Below are 18,074 nucleotides of genomic sequence, written 5' to 3'. Positions count from 1 at the left end.
ATAGAAAAGTAGAAATTATTTAATAATTTTGGAACACCTAACCCCACCCCTACTCTACTAAAGAGTATTACAAACCACTCATGGCAATGTAATACCTGCTACAGACTGTGTGATTTTGGTCTTAAGTCATACCACCAAACACACTGTGAGATGATCATGCTAAACTGACACTTTCAGAAATTTATTGCAGGCTATCTTTGGTCGCAAGACCATGACAACAGTCGTCTTTGGACCACCATGTAGGAGCCATGACCAAATAAATCACCCCAATTGCTCATTTTTAGTCTGGGATAGCCTAAAATCGTACAATGTGTACCAGGCATAAGTCTTCTGAAGCCATACACTATATTTATGTGAAGAAAATCAAGGTTACTAATGTAACCCCTGTTGCCTAAAAGAGGGAGCGGGGATATCACGTCGGACTGAACTGACGTATTGGCAAAATCTTAATACGTCAGTTCAGTCCGACGTTATGTCTCGCCTGAGAGCCCAATCACATTTGAGATACAAAACAAGCCAATGAACATTGGAGAGTGAGTTTTGCTGAACCTGGGGGGACGCCGGCCGAACTGGTTTGAAGGAGCCAGCGAGCTGGGAAGTGCTAGCAAGCCCCCAGACACCATGCAAGTGGCACCAATTGAACTACAGATTTACCCGTGGTGGGGCAGCGTGGTGGAGCATAGGGACCCAACCCAGAAGGCTCCTGTTGAGGCTGTGAGTGTGATGTAACTCCAAAAGAAGAGGGGGATGAGAGTGGCAAGGCATAGCATTGCTGACTGTCAACCCACGCCTCTCGTGACCCAGAGATTGAGGAAGTTGCTCTTTTTTATTGAGAATTTTAGTACCCATAGGTTAGCCTAACCCTTTCACACGTACGATCACACCGGTGTGATCAGTCTTGGCTGGTCCCTGGAGCGTACGATCACACCGGTGTGATTAGAACGGTCAGCGCATCACGTGATCAACTGCTAAATTCAAATGTGCTTTTGCGCGTTGGCTGGCGCTGAGCCAGAGATGGACGTGCTCGCGCTTGTCATATATCACAACTATTCAGTGTTTTCAACCACATAATGTTTATTTTAGGTTTCAGGCATTTAAAATCACATAAGTACTAGCAAACCAATGAATTTGAGTTTGTAAAATACACACAGATGTCTATGGAAGCGCCAATAATAATCCTTTCCATTATAATAAGACGACATGTTTTATTCATATCAGATACACAATGTGTAAGTAGCTTTACATTTTACCCTATTCTTCTCCCAGTTAACCTGCCACTTACTTTCATGTATTTCGTGAGAAGTGGAGGAATTGACGTGTTGTAAATCCAGCACAAACTAACATGGCGCCGCCCATCGCGCATACAGCTCAACTAACGCGATCGTTATAGAAGTGTTTAAACAACCAAACACATCCACATGCACATATTTGACAATCGGAATATCTGTATTTCATGCTATATCTAACATATTTTTGAATATTTTGAATAAAAAAGAGAAAATCACATAAAAGCAGATCATTATTCATTCAGCGCTGTGTTGTGTTTGCGCTGTGTCACGTGACAAGCAATGACGCGTCACCATGGAAACGATAAAGTGACAGGTTCTAAATAACGGTCGCCTTGAAAAACTCACGCTGGGGGGTCAGTTAGAATATTTTAAACTTACGTGTGAAAGGGTTAAAAACAGTTTAGAGTTTTGCAACTGTGAATTATGTGGATTACTGTGGATTATTTGATAAATATAACTTGTAACATTATACATTTTATTTGATTCATTTAATTTGCTCTTGCTGAATAAAAGTATTAATTTCTTTAAAAAAAAATATTACTGACCCCAACCTTTTAAATGGTATTGTAATCTGGACAACAGAACACAAACAGATATTGGACCAATCAGCTGTTAGGCTACAACCCCTCAATGCACTATAGGTGAGCAATTAGGTTTTGACAGTTTTGTTCATTTAAATTGATTTCATATCAAATCAATGTAAATATAAACATTAATATACACATGATATAAATAAAATGATGATTCAACCTTCTAGTGGCCAATATTGCCTTTTATACTGCGGGAAAGTTCCATCTGTTGGGGAAGCAATAGCAGCTCAATTATTTGAAATGTTACATCTTTTATCCAGATCCATAACCGATTCTTGTGGTCCATAGTGAGATGTATCTCTTATTACTGTGTGCTGGCTATATTTTATGTTCCTTTGTTACATTTGATGTATGATTTATTCATTGATGAAGCGGACACATGGTTCGTGGTGGTCTGATATTTATGTGTTTGGGGACTCTTCTTCTCCATGTGGATTTGTAATGGAAATATACATGCTTAGGACTGAATAAGTTATTAAAAATACATGAGCTCTGGGATGAATAGTTGAAAGATGAAGCAGAAGGAGTTATTAGTTTACACATGCATTATATATAGGGCATACAATTGGTTACAGTGGCATGTGGTGATCAACATGAATTGAATATTATAACATTTTTTGTTCATATTAACATTCAGACTGCTCATCTTCTTAACTAAAACCAGGGCTACTTTCACAAATTTGGAGGACTTTAAAGGTGCTGAAAGTAATTTTGCTGAGATTTAGGAAGCATGCTAATTTCAAATGCTTGTTTCTCTGAAAAACATGCTACAATGCTACAGCCAGATATTCTATTTTGAAATGTGCGTTCCGGCGGGTTTTGATTTGTGTGATTCCACCCGCTGCCAATGTACCCAATAGTATTTCAACACCCGGGTTGCCAGTTGGCAGCCATGGATACCAGCAAACAAACTGGGTCAGAGATCGCAGATCATACCCAACCTAAAAAGCATCTGCATCCATCAAAAAAACTCTATGACCGAGGCATATTAAAACACGGATACATTAGCTGATCAACTTACAGTTTAAGGCTCGTCGCATTCCATTGTCAATTACGCTCGCTCCTGTTGAGTCTGTATTCAATCTGGCAACCCTTGTGAGCATTGAGTCTGAAACAACTCTCCAATATTTTGAATTTGGATTGTAGTACCCATTTCAACAGCTAGCTAGCAATATTGCATACTGCACCTTTAAGATTAATAATATTGTTGCAGTGTATGTCTTGTTGCTTGGTATTTTTTGCATTCAAATGGAGTATTTTTTTCACTACAGTACTACTTACTTTTCTTCTCTCAGATATTACTAATGAAGAAAAATAGATTGGGTGTGTGCAAAACATACGACAACATTTATAGGATGCCAAACTCATTGCTCACGTGATGCTGACATTATCACAGTCTGTGATACTGTTTCAAATTTTGTGTAAAGAACAATTCTTTGTGACTGTATGTAGTTTCCAAGTTGGAAAAGCAATTCAGTTCCTACTTTAAGTGAATCTTAGCTCCCAGGACATCCACAAGATGGATGAAAATGCGTATGCTGTAAAAGGAGGGCAGACGTGGCAACACATGACAAAATGAAAACACGTTTATAGTTTTGTGGCACTTAAAAACATAATTTTGGTGCTTCTTTTTCCCTTATAGTAGCCAATGGCTCCTCACTACTCACTGTACAGGGTGCATCGAGGAAATTCTCCAAAGAGATTCTGGGCTTTTGAAAAAGAGAAACCACCAATAATATGGTTTTCGTTTGATTAAAAAAGAAGTGCAACTGCAGGTTTTAGTGGTAACCTGCAATTTGCTGGCTATTTGCTAAAGAGCTACTCTATATTGATGTCCTAACATGTGATGAGGCCAAACAGTAGACTTATTTAAAGTTGTAATAGAATAAAAAAATAACTCCATGTGATCTATAATATAATCTTTCATAATCAAATGTCATGTACTTGGTTGAGGAGAAGGGGTTACATCCCTGAAAATTAAAGATTAAAATGACTTAACCATTCTGAAAGTAATTTTCCATTGATGATTACAGAGCATGCACAGAAATAAAGGAAACATCTATTTGCATTAGTTCTACAAAAAGTGTAGAAAATGCTTCATGCAATTAATGTGTTGGGATAAAGCTAAAATTAATGTGCCAAATAAATGATGTAAAAAAAAGACACATATCAACTATGCATGTCTCCTGTAAATGCAAGTGATTGGCAGATCTTTCACGTACATGACATTCTGTAAAAGGTTTTTATCCAGCATTAATGGCAATATAAATGAACAATCTCCAATCATTAATTCACATGTGCAAAATGGCATCAAAACAAATTATGAGGAGAATGCAGCTTTGACTCTGTTTTTGCTTTGATTTTTTAAACAACTCCCTATACACTTATCTTTCCACATATTACTAGCTTACATGCAATTACCTATCAAAACAATTCATATTTGACATTTGATGTGCAAATACATCTATAAACAACCATTAGAACATCAAGATAAAGAAAGACATCTGGAGGAGAACAGAGTTCCCCTTCAAGCTTATCTGCAGCTCTAATGTCCTGCTACCCCAGAGATCTGTCGTTCTGACTTCGTTCATTTCTAACCTTGGGCTGGCAATCGGGCAGACATTTTAATTGAATAAATCACATGATATGCCAATTATATAATATGATCTATTATTATGTATAACATAAAATAAGATATTTTGAGAAATGTCGCAGAGTTTTGTTCATACAGTTGAAGTGGTCATCTAAGCTGTTCGGTGACCAACATTCTTCAAAACATCTTCTACATGTGTTTCATACAGGTTTAGAACTAGACAAGGATGAGTTCAAGTTTGGGTGAATCATCTCTTTAAGGTCATCTAAAGGTTTTACCCGGCCCTTCTGATTGAATTTGGTTTCTGCAGCTGCAACGTCTGCCTTGTCATGAGTCATGACCATCAGGTCCACTCATTTGACAAGTCCTGGCTTCACAGCTGCTTGCCATACCAGAGGATAAACATGCCTCGGCCATTCTCTGCTCTCTGTATCTCCATAAACTCTACAGATGAATGCATTGAAATACTTCCGTTATCTGAAATTGATCTTGATGAATTCCAATAGATCGGCATTCTGAACTGCTGGAACTGCTGGAAACTTTTCCTTTTTTCATAGAAGATCCTTTTGTGTCTGTGTGTTTCCTCTTGTATCATCGTCTAAAATGCTAGGATTACAGAAAAACAAACAAATCAAAATCAAATCCAGAGCGAGAGAGAGGAGAGAGAGAGAGAGAGAGAGAGAGAGAGAGAGAGAGAGAGAGAGAGAGAGAGAGAGAGAGAGAGCAGTAAAAAAAATCTCACAGAGGGCAAAAAAGAAAACCCATTAAATGTCATTTTTGTTATATGTTATTTCAGCATAATCTCATGAAATGTGTCTCTATAGCACGCATCGTATTTATTGTGCAATTTATACGCGAAAATTAGTTTTTATGTGCAAATGATGCGTAGTTTTAACGTGCATATGATATGCACTTTATGGCATGCATACACAAGTACCCCACACCACAATCCTACCCAAGGGGTTTGCAGTGGGTATCATATGCACGTAAAAAACTATTTTCTTCTATAAATTGCACGATTAATACACAATGCGTGCTGTACAGAGACGCATTTCATGAGGTTGGTTAATTTGCTACTCCAGTTTTATTTTTCTCTGTCTATAGCATAGATTCACAACAGGCAATTTTAGCCGCATGTGAGATCGCACAGTTAACACTGTCTGTGATACAGAAAAACATGAAAAATTCAGCTCTCACAATGCATTAGTTTTCCCTCAGGCCTGCTCTAATAAAATTGCTTGTTGCTCAGTATCCCAGTGATAACTATAATATTTTTGGGATACATTCATGAACTGACATATTTCACTGAAATAAGTGTCCTGAGAAATCTGATTCTGTCACAGCAGTAGTCTCTGTAAACCTAAAAAACGAAACAAAAAAAAAACCCGGCAGGGAAGGCTTTGGAAAGAAGTGTGTGGCTGAAGCATTGGGGTGGTTTAATTTACTGGCTTACACCCAAGGCAATGGCCACTTGTTTATTTTTAACCTGCTACTCCAGCCAAAGTATTATCCCTGTCTGTCGGAAATAAACAGTTTCACTTACAAATACCATGTTTTTATTTTGCTAGTTTTATTTGTTTGATGGTTTGTTTTCATCAGACAATTAAAAATTTGAACCAACAAGCTGGTTGATTGTTGGCTAATTGGTTAACATTTTTAATTGCCTGATGAAGACCCTGCTCGAAACATCACCTGCATGAGAGACCTTTATTATTTGGAGCTTCAGTGTTTTGACTTTTTTCTGTTTTTTATTATTTCCTTTGTCGAGCATCCAACTTGAGCATTTTTGCCAGTGATGTGCGTTCTTTTGTCCCATTTTTACTCTATTGTAACCATTACTTCCCAGCAAGCAATTTTGCGCTAAAAATATGTCTAAAAGCCGTCCAAACACAGCCCTGACGTCTAGACTAAAACAATGCAAAATTTAGCCTGTCAGTAAAAATGTAATAGACGTCTAACCATAGCCCAAGAATAGACACACAGGCTATGCATAGAACACATCAAAGAAATTAAACCAAACCTTGTAATCACTGTTGACTTTGCTTATGTGATGGAAAATCATAAATTTCGCAAATTATTTTGGCAAAAACAACATGAAACCAAATTCAAGGATATTTTGGCTAGAAGTGGGTAACTCATAGCCTGACTATATCGGTGCTATTAACCTAGACTGTGAAATGACAGCTATTGCTTGCTGGGAATTCAACGCCTAATATTTCTGCATATTTCTAATATTTCGCACAGCTGAACTGTATTTGTGAGTATTCTGCATGCAGTTTCATTGTTTCAACTGTAAACAGGGTGTTATGTGTTATTTTCAGTATTATTTTACTCTTCTTTTTTATTTTATTTTATTTTGTACCTTCAACATCAATCAGTTCATGATCTAAAATTACAATTAACACTTAAAACTGTTATGCGACATGATGTTTACCAAGATTTAAAAGAGCACTGATTTACAACCGATGCAACCCATGTTGTAACGGCATTTCTGTCTTTTATAGTAAATAGGAGAGAGAAAGGCAATCTTATTGGTATGAAAAATACAATCAGCCACCTGGAGCTCCGTGTTTATTGATTCCATTACAGTTCATGACAAAATAATTTGTTATTTGTGTCAAATGCTTCCAATTTCATCACAAGCAAACAGAGCTACAATTATATTGATCCAATTTTATACTTATTCAGGCGCATTGAATGAAAAGTGTTTCTGTTGCTTCGTGAAAAGATCTTAAATGTCTGTGTATTCAACATATATTGTATCTAATCCACTTCACCTGTGACAAAGTACGCAAAGACTGCCCAAGTGGCATTTTGAGAAGCAGAAACTGTCCTTAGAGTCTTTTTCAGTTAAATCCGGTCGCAGCTCAAGGCAAACACACTTTTCACCGAGCCGGTTCTGATGTGTTTAATTAGAGTCTCCAGGTCAGAATTGAATAGCCCTGGTTTAAAGTAAAAATCTTTCACCCTGTGGTGGTGATGATTAATAACATTTAGCCACAGGCAGCATGGAATTATGGGATAGGTCTTCTGACATAATTCCTGCAGCCCTATAAAGATAAATCACAGCTGTGGTTTACTATAGCCTGCAGCATCAGCGGTATATACTATAGCGGTATGTGTCCTACTGAAGACTTGTGTAATGCTTCTTCAGACGGCATGCGGTTTGTGGTTTTCCTTGTGGAACTTGAAGGACTTGGCATGCAATATTTGATTGTAAACTTCCTCGCCTCTTCTTGTCAATGTTTAATATTTACAAGGAATGGTACTTCACTCCAACGAGATTTAATTTTGTGTGGGGTTCCCCACCGTGAACATTTCAAATGATATTTGAAACTTTTTAGTTGAGTGGAATGTGCTTCTTTGATTCTGAAGCCTTTCCACCATGCAGTTTCCACAGTATTATGTTTAAAAAGTGTTTCATAGCTGAAGTAGCTCAATAAAAAGGCAAGTCGTCCATATATCCCTAAAGTAAACCCCTTCTGCTGTGATTGCTTCTTGCTAAATGTTTGACAGTGGCAGTTCAGGTTGTTCACTTCAACACAACCATTCAGTAATCAAACTGATTTAACTTTACAAACCTTTAGTACACACAACTTTTTTTTCTCTTTGAGACAGACATTGCAGATAGTAGTGACAGTGAGAGAATCAGACATTGATTTAGTAAACACAGTAAACTGATTTACGCCAGTAACGAGAGGGAAAGAGATTCATTAAAATGAACCTGCTCAAAAGGCATCATTTTTTCGTGAACCTGACTCTTCGCGCTGTCTGGTTGTTTTGACGTGAAGGTCACGAAAACAGGAGAATATGACATTCACAATATGATGGGAGACTCTGCTGCGAAAAACACTAGCATAACCGATAAACAATGCTGGAAAAGTCATGCCAAATTGCATGTTTTACCAGTAAATCGCCCACACCCCTTGCTAATGTCATGCTTTACGTTTTGAGACAGGTAGTGTTGCTTGTAGTCTCAGCCTCAGCCTTTATGACCACAGACCTTTTGATCTATATGGCATCATTTTTTATGTGAAGGCGAAAGACTAAATCTTAATGGCTGTTTTTTGGGAGTCTATATGGCAATGTTTTATGGTCCGCTAGGATACAAATGCTGTGTTCACTTCAGAAAATGTTTGTGAAGTTCACCTAAAAGACATTAAAGCGTTTTGTTTGAGGCACTTAGTCTTTTTCCAAGCTTGGCTGAACCTTTGGATTCCCAAGTGATTTTATTTTATTTGTTGTGTGTCTGTCCTCTCAAATTTATAATGAACTCTCTGAGAAGGGAATTTCTGCAGCATCTGAGGGTAAACATGAAAGTGCTGATCGTCTGTTATATAGCACAACTGTCTGTTTTTGTAGCAACATTTTATTTACCTCTAAACATGATGTCGAAGTCGAACAAAACAAAACTGTGATTGGTCACTTTACATGTCAGACAGTATTTTTACATTGACTTTGACTTTGGAATTGGAGAAAATAATCAGAATTGCAGAAAACAACCAAAATAACTTTATGATTTTAATGTTTTTTTAATCATGATAATCACAAATTTGCACATTTTGTATTAGTTTTTAATATAAATATAGTCAGCAGAAGAAATAAACTAAATGTCTCTGCTGAAAAATATCCTATATAAACCAGCACGGACTCCTTGTTGACCCAGACTGGTTTATGATGGTTAGAGCTGGTATAGTGCTGGTCTAGCTGGTAGATGCTGTTCTCAAGCAAAACTGGTCCACTAGTACTCCCGCTTCCCATCTTCGGGATCAGCAACCAGCATGCTGGTCCCAGTATGTAAAAAAATACCTTACCCTGGTGACCACCAGCAATGCTTTGGTGATGCCTTGGACCCGGTGATGCCTTTAACATCACCACCATAAAGCTTCCAAAACTCTTTCAAACTTCATTTCAAATCTAATTGGAAAGTTTGGGTTATAGTGGTTTGCAAGAGCGTGAAAATAAAAGCAATGAGGCTGTGAAACCGGACTAGTGAGTAAATGAGTTTATCTGTTCGGGTGATGATTTTTAATGTCCCGACAACCTGTTAGCAACCACCTTTTTCGAGACACGTGAAAGCTTAAAAAAATCACGAGTGGGGTATTACTGATATGTTTTATGTTGTAGAATAAAAGTGGAAATATATTGAGCTTGTGTACACCACAGACCTTATTTCAGACATGTAAAAAAAAAAAAAAAACATTCAAAAAACCTGTTGACTTTGGAAGGAGGATGATGGAAGTTCAAAAAATTAAACTCGTTTCTGCGTTGTAAGACTCCTGCGGCACTCAATAAATCCATATAGAGCCTGTTATCAGGTAAAGTTCTGTTTAAGTTCTGAATCCTATGTTGCTGGTTGCTTTTTATCACTATGTCTGGTGATTTCTCTTTATACATTATCTATCTGCATTAGCCTGAAGCTGACCTTTACCATGCCAGACCAAAATAATGTCTCCAAGGTCTCTCTTATGAGCAAATTTGACACATTTACACAACATAAACTGAACAAACATTTTTCCATATACAGTAGAACTGCCTGTATTCAAATTTTCATTTTGCAATTTTTAATGAATACAAATTACAATTAATGTCCACAAGTTAGGGTTAACTGTTAATAATGGTTACATAAATTCCTTGAAGCAAAAAACAAACATCGATTATATATCCTTATCGCACACGGCCAGGGTCTGTTCATTGTGTTGCTGATAGTGCCTCCTTCTGATAGTCATTAACTCTTATCACAATGAAGGACGTGTAGAACAATTTAAATACAGTACATGAGAGGAGAAAAACAAACTACCACCACAGAGTATAATATACTTTTATTGTAAAATGAATATGCCAGGTGAAATGCAACTTACTATTGATTAAAACAGAAACTCATTTTGATTCATCCTTCAATGAGTAAAAACATATATATATATATATATATATATATATATATATATATATGTTTTTACTCATTATATAATTATACTTAAAATGAAAACAGAAAAACAGAAAGGCACTTAAAATGAAAGTTTATGGGGTGACCTTATAGCACCAGAATAATGATTAATAATACAGTATATAATTATCACACTGTTTTGAAGTTTAAGCTTAACACATAAACATCAGTGGTCTCAGCATGAGACCATATGTATTTGCAAAAATATCCAACCAGGTAAGATATTCAAGACTTGGAATATAGGGCACAAGTTGTCTGGACCGCTGTTGTGACACCTGAATGGTGCTTTTGGAATTACTTATACGGAAGCTTGTTCACCACAGAATAAAACATTTGAAAAGATAATTGCGACTTTTTATCTCAAATTTGCTAAATTACATCTTGCAATTCTGAATGTATTATTCAGAATGGCAAGATATAAACTCGCAATTGCATGTTTTACAGTCAGAATTACGAAAAATACACTTTTTGATTTGTTTCCCCCCCATCTGACGTGAGTTTATATCCCTACAAATCTGACTTTATAACCACAGTATTGCGATTCTGACTTTATATCATGTAATTCTGAGTCAGAATAACTGTAAACTCACAATTGTGAGAATATAAACAGTGAATATTTAAAATAAATAAATGGGGCATCTATTTAAAAAACAACAACAAAACATTTATTTTATTTCAACAAAAATCTGAGAAAATGGCATTTTTTTAAATTAATTTTCAAGCAGAAAATGTATTTGCATTTTTTTTCACTTCCATGTGGTAACTTCAATTGTATAAAGAGAATATTAACAATAATTAAAAATAATAAAACCAAGATTCTGTAAAAGACACCTGCCACAGCAACAGGTTTCTTAGATGGTACTTACATATATAGACCAATCAGAGCACTCTGCCCTTTTCAGAAGGAGAGGCTTCATAGAGACTGGAACTAATCAGGGGTGAGTTTCCCAAAAGCATCGCTAGCCAACTATGGTCGCAAGTTCCGTCGTTATCAGCATAGCTCAACGTGTCGGTGTTTCCCGAAACCATCGTTCCAACGAACATTCGCAAACAGCATCGCAGACTTGTGTGGTTGGAACAACAGCTCTCGTCCTGTCGTTAGAAGCACATTTTCTAGTTTACATGACATTTGGAGTCAATAAATCCTTATATTGAGCCAAATAAGCAAGCTGACCTTCAGTACAATCTGTATCTTTTATTTAGAATACAATCAAATGTCATTTACGTCTTTTAGTTTGTCAAGAGATTTAAAGCGTAGTTTTTTGAAGAGTGCGCATGTGCGAGCGTGCTCTACTGTAAGAACGAACCTATGAGTGAATCTGGAAATAAAGCAAAATAACTGAGAAAAATGAGAAATAGTCCTCAGATGCCATGTCTGTAATTTATATCAAAACATATAGCGTTAATTCGATCTCAAACAGTTTCATTAAAAGAAGTTATTACTCCACCACGTGCGTGACGTCATAAACCAAGGTGGTTGAACGACCACTTTGTGACAACATGGTTTCGGGAAACAGTCGTGACTAGCTTGTTGATTTCTCCAACGATGCATCGTACTACGTAGTAACTGTACGGGAAACGCACCCCAGAGTGTTTACTGACAGACTGGGAACAGAGATTCTGCATCAATGTAAAATATGTGACAAAATGTCTTTTGAACATTCGAACATCTAGTAGATCCCCCAAAAAAATAATAAAATGGCCTATTTAAGAATATTTCATTCGTTCAAATCATAATGTAAGAATTTCTACTTATCAGCAAGACATTTCTGTCAAAATATTAAGGCAAGTTTATTGATCTCTTCAATTTATATGAGGATGAAGGGTGTGAAGATTGAGTCAAGAATGCATATATTATTTTTTTGTATATCTAAGGTTTCTTTGTAAGGAACTAAGGTGAATATTTTCATCTGAGCAGTTTCTCCTGCAGCCTCAGTTCACAGCAGGGCTCTGCATCAGGAGATACACCCTATTGAGTCTGTGAGGAAGCCAAACATGACTGTGTTTCTAACACTCTATGTGTTCATCCTCTATTGTATGTGTCTCACTACCTGCTCCCCTGTTTCACTCTCCCTATTGATTTCCACCTTTCCTCATTTAAATCAAACCCATCACCCAACCATGTTTTCAGAAATGTCTTGCTGCAAAGTGGAATTCTTCAAAAAAATAATACAGTAATGTTATGTGAACACACTTACGATTAATTGCTGATTATATTCCTCATTTGTGAGTTATGGTTAAATTAATAAATGTAAATGAAACATTTTGTGGCTTAATATAGGCTTCAGTACAGGTAGCAGAACAACACATTAAGTCGTCTCACGTTCTGCTGATTTTGAGGGACCTAAACTCATTAAGTCTAATTCTCTAACATTTCATGGATATCATGGCCATTACATCATTGTGATAATGAGAGGCCATTTGTACAAACCAGTGCATGCAATTTTTCATTTTCCGGAGGACTTATCCCTGTGTCCATCAGTCGAGTGCTTATTGAGAGGTTTGTAAATGTGGACTGAAGAGCTTCATACTGTGCTGTCTTGCTCATTACCTTTTCATTATAGATAAGATTGAATTGTTTCTTATTAAGGAGAGATAGGACCAAGATGTGTGAAAGGGCATAACAATTGTGTGAGTGGTTTTTGTGTGTGTGTCTTTTCTGGTAGAGTTTGACCACAACCTTGCATTGCTAACTCATATTTCTTTTTGAGGAAGATTTGTTATTATGGTTAATTAATCATGAAGGACAGAAATTTGGAGAAGAGACACAGGGTGTGGTTTGTGACTAAACAACGGAATAATAAAGAATGTACAAAAGAAAGTTTGTGTCTATGTACTGGAAAGGTCAGAGGGTGAAACAGCTGAAAGGGATTTGTGTTGTGGCAAAAGCCTTGAGATGACAAATATGAAATAACAGGTCATGTCCCTATGTGACTTTTTCAATGAAAGCTTATTTTTCAGAGAGAAACATTGTACAACCTTTTGGACTTGGCCTTTATTGGTGCTCTGGAGACAATAACAAACCAAATCAACCAAGACTTTTAAAAATCTACAGTGGCCCCAAAAGTCATTGCCTCCCCTGAGCCCATTGAGTTTAATGTGTGTGGGGGGTTCAGTGGGGGGTTATTGAGAATGAATGAGGGAATGCCTCCATTGGCTGTGATTGATTCACGCAATAAATCCCACCTCTTGTTTTTGTACGTGTTCCACGTCCGTGAATCAGTCTCAAGGTTTTTTAGTGAGCGATCAGCTTGGTGAAATTAAAGGTACCGTACATCTTTGTGCTTGTGACTAATGTTTACTGAATTTTGATGACTGGTGATCTGAAAACTTATTTAAAAGAACTTGAGTTATTATTGTGGAATACAAGTATAAATGCTTAAAAACACTATTGATGTGATTTATACAGTACAAGCACGCACGCACACACACACACAGTTATCTGTTACCTGTTTTTACTTGCCTAAGCCATTACTGAATAAAGGCTTTTTATATATTTCCTTAAATTCTCGAGTGCCTTGGCTTGATATGTTCTTATATTTTAAGATATGTCAGTGCAAATTGCAGTTAAAACAGCTCACACATGCATTTTAGTCTGGGACTATAGGCTTAAGCCTTTTCTGTGAAACCGTGGGTAAGAGTTCACAGACGGTCGACAATTAGGGTCACAGTTACAACAACTTAGGACACTATAGAGACCTGAAAAAAATACTCCAATAGAAAAATGCCCAGGGTCTCTGCTCACCTGTGTGAACATATCATAGTCCTGCTGCAGGGAGGCATGAGGACTACAAATGTGACTGGAGCAAACAAATGCTATGCTCGTAATATAATGTAAGATGCTTAAGACAATGCTACAAGGAGACAGCACAAATAATGTCTTTGCTGTGCCAAACCACGTTACCATGTCCCACCAGACGTGTTCAAAAACTTGTGAATGCCTTGATGGAAGACTGGAGTAACACCTCCCAGCAAGAACTGCCAAATATCTTGTGCAGTCCATGAGGACGAGATGCTCTGTAGTCCTTGAAGCATGTGGTAACACCAGATAATGACTGCTTTTGACATTGACCCCCTTTTTTCAGGGACTCATTATTTCATTTATGCTCTTCAAATGTCTTTGAAATTTGTGCAGTTTTTGTCCCAGTTGTTGAATACTTTTATGTTCATTCAAATATTTACACATGTTAAAAAAATTTGAAAAATTTTGAGAAAGCCAAAGAAGAGCAGCAGCAGAAAAAACAAAATTACTAACACAAACATTAATAATAATAAAATAATGACTAAAATGAGGATAACCACATAAATGACTAATGGTTATATAATTATTTAAAAAAAAACTAAGAAAATAAAACTACAGATGTATGGTCCCTCTCTTAAAGTAACACACACACACAGTGAGAAGACGTTTCTTGTTTTATTGTTTTATCATAGTTAACGTCCTTGGTGTGAACAGGCCTTTACTGTTTGTCCTCTTTCTCTCGCAGGTATCGTGTCTCTAATATCCTTGGTGGTTCTTTCTTACGACCGCTACAGCACATTGACGATGTACCATAAACGTGGTCCAGACTATCGCAAACCTCTTCTGGCGGTAGGGGGTTCTTGGCTGTACTCATTAATCTGGACAGTGCCCCCTCTTCTGGGCTGGAGTAGTTACGGGCTGGAGGGAGCGGGAACCAGCTGTTCTGTTTCATGGACCCAGCGCACGGCCCAGTCTCATGCCTACATCATCTGCCTGTTTATATTCTGCCTGGGCTTACCGGTGCTCATCATGGTCTACTGCTACGGAAGACTCCTCTATGCTGTCAAACAGGTAAACTGCGTTTCTGTGCTGTGTGTCAAAAAAAACGGCCTGGGATTAGAGGCACTACATTCTTTTATGTTACTGAATTTGTAAAGGCTCTGACAGGATCTCAAGATGTTTGAAGATGCTGCCAAATCTCTGTATGCACACTGAATCATTCACATTCAGACAAACCTACTGAAGTGCTAATTCAGAGGAAGTAGACTTTAATTGGTCGCTGGAACAGAAAAATGGTTATCCAACTTTGTTAACGGTTCATTTAAACCCCCCTTTTTTTAGAATCATGAGCAGTAGAAGAAACCTGTAGAGAGAGGAAAAAAAAAAACATCCAGAGAACATGCCAAGAGTTTGATTTTATATAATCTCAAACACTGAAGTCATTTGCATTTTTAAGCAAACATAGTTGCTCACGACAATCACGTATTGGTCCAGTTTGCGGCATGAAAGATCTGCATTTATTCTTTCTCCACAAGCATTTGTTTTTAAAAGTTGCCAGCCACAGCCAGGGTTTTTGATCATTTTCACACAAATTCTAGCTTCATGTATTTGATCAACACTTAAATTGGTACGTTTCATAAAAAAAAGCATTTTGAGCAAAAAAGCTCCCAACATCTGGATGGGATTCAGAACGATGATCAAAGCATAGATGGAGTAGATCAAGTCCATCAACACCTCACAGTCCTATACCTAGTCCTGGGTCAACATTTTATTAAGTAACATGAGGCAGTTTTGATTTATATGCTGTTTAATGTCGGTAATTGCGTTATTTCATATGCATGTCGCTTGTTTCTTCATCTTCTTCGCATGCTGTTTCGATCCGGAGATTCTGTACTCCTCTACTGTTTAAAAGCCTGGAAACCCAGACCTAAATCTGAAAGATTAATGAAAATCGGCCAGCTCGAGGGGCTGCACCAAGCATACATTTGAAAATCTCACTGCACGCAATTGGCTAACATTACGACCAATCACGACAATACACGGGGTGACGCATCACTAAGCCCCATACGCTTAGCTACCAGCGGAGTAGTAGTGGGAAGTTCAGATCATTTTACTGACTCGGATCTTTGAATCTCATTCAGCAAAACGAATGAGTAATTTCGTTCATTTCAGCATAATATAATTCAAATGTCATGTTAAATAGCTCAACACATCTAGTACTTAGGAAAATGTTGATTACATTTGAAAAGTTGGGTCCAACTGAATATTACAGTCTGTTAATTCACCTCACCTCCTGATCCACGGCGTTCTTTCTTTTGCAACTTGCAACTACTTGGTTCCCTGCCTCTCGTGTCTGTCTTCGGGTTCGAACTTGAGCGGAGCTAACTGGTAGATTATACTTTTGCCGTATCCGGGCGGCAAAACGGCATAAACTTCCTTCTTGCAAAGGAACGTTTCGAGCGCCGCCTTCTGTTCCTCTTTTAGAGAAAAGGGCAAGTCTATAACTTTTGTTGTAGCGCCCAAAGTCGTTTCAAACAACTGGTGTTCATCCATAGCCATCTTGCAATGTTTACTAATGACTACCGGTAATGTCATCTCGCCTCTGGCCCAACTATATCAGATAACCCGATGTGATTGGTGCAGCTCAGATAGAGGGGCATATTTAATGAGCATTATTACTCGACACCAGAACTACTCGCTGAGCAAATTCAAATTGTGCTCTCGCGAGAACTCTGGATTTCCAGGATACTGTTTAACAGTGAAAACATGGAAAGCCGAAAATTCCAACAATGGCGGGCAAGTATTATCTCACAAATGAACAACTTTTCTGTCAATGGCGGGGAAAGCGTTAATGTCATGAAAAGCAATTAATAACATGCTTTCAATTTTCTTGACATACTTTTTTGTTAAAGATTAGTTCCAACTGAGAAGTAAAATACACACCTTGTCAGATGCCAACTCTGAATAGATTTATTCTCCCTCCTGAATGCAAAAAAAAGAAGAGAAATGAAAAGGGCTTTGAAAAGCTTACCTGTAATCTGAACAAAGAAGCTATATGTTGTCATGGTGACCAGACATGCAGTAAGAAAACAAGCAGAAAACAAAAAAGTGCTATTCCGTCATCAAGACAGTCATCTTAATTTCAAACATGGGAAATGTATTTTCTTAAATTTTTTTACAGCATGTTCTGCCCAAGTGGCTGGTTCCTTTAGAAACCGGTTAAGAGTGCAACAAATCTTCTTTGTGTGTATAGCAGTGTGATTGGATCTGGATGCTGTATTATCTGGGCGTCCCGGTCACTGGAATGTAATTGGGTTCAGTTGGCTGCTGTGAGGAGGATAACATTTCACTCTGGCTTGAGAAGGACAGTTTTATCTGTACAAGCCTGCATTTGTGACATATCCTGATATATGCAGTTTATCATATTGAAATTCTGATGTAATATTAATCTCTACATTTTCTCACACTCACATCTGTGACTTGCTGGGTGAAAATCTGAAGCTTACATATAATGCTTCATATATAATGTGAAGGTTTCATGTAATAAATTGGCTACCATGACAAGTTCAGACATTAATCTCATCTACTCACCATCAATCACATGCAGAGAAATGTAATTTACGCAGAGGGAGGGCGGGTGCTTGTAACAAATTAAGGAGCCTTTACTTCACTGAGGATCAAGGAGGAAGAGGAGTGTCTGTAAATGTCACTTATAGTGAATGTAATTAGAAAGCCTTGCCAATTCATTAGTGACGTTTACATAAAGCCCAGTAATCCATTAAGAATTAAACACACATCTCAGTTGGAATGAAAAGTCTCAACAAATATGATCTGTCTAAGCTTGATCCAGAAGAAAATTTATGCTAGGGATAATTTCCTATGTGCTTAGCAACATGGCAAGGAAGATTTCTTG

The 18,074-nt window shown here is 37.4% G+C and overlaps 1 protein-coding gene across 3 annotated transcripts in view; it reads left to right on the top strand.

The window, feature by feature from the left end:
• Positions 1 to 18,074, top strand: part of tmtops2b (teleost multiple tissue opsin 2b) — an 80,869-nt gene that overhangs the window by 21,288 nt on the left and 41,507 nt on the right. For all 3 annotated transcript variants that reach the window (XR_013798371.1, XR_013798372.1, XM_079618999.1), the window contains exon 2: positions 14,907 to 15,232. Coding sequence is in view for 1 of the 3 variants with exons in the window: in XM_079618999.1 (XP_079475125.1) it covers positions 14,907 to 15,232 (326 nt within the window). In the remaining 2 variants the exon portion in view is untranslated. The remainder of the gene's footprint in view (positions 1 to 14,906; positions 15,233 to 18,074) is intronic.

This window comes from Phoxinus phoxinus (assembly GCF_949152265.1).
Source record: "Phoxinus phoxinus genome assembly, chromosome: 7".
NCBI lineage: Eukaryota > Metazoa > Chordata > Actinopteri > Cypriniformes > Leuciscidae > Phoxinus > Phoxinus phoxinus.
This window is presented reverse-complemented; position numbering and strand designations above follow the sequence as displayed.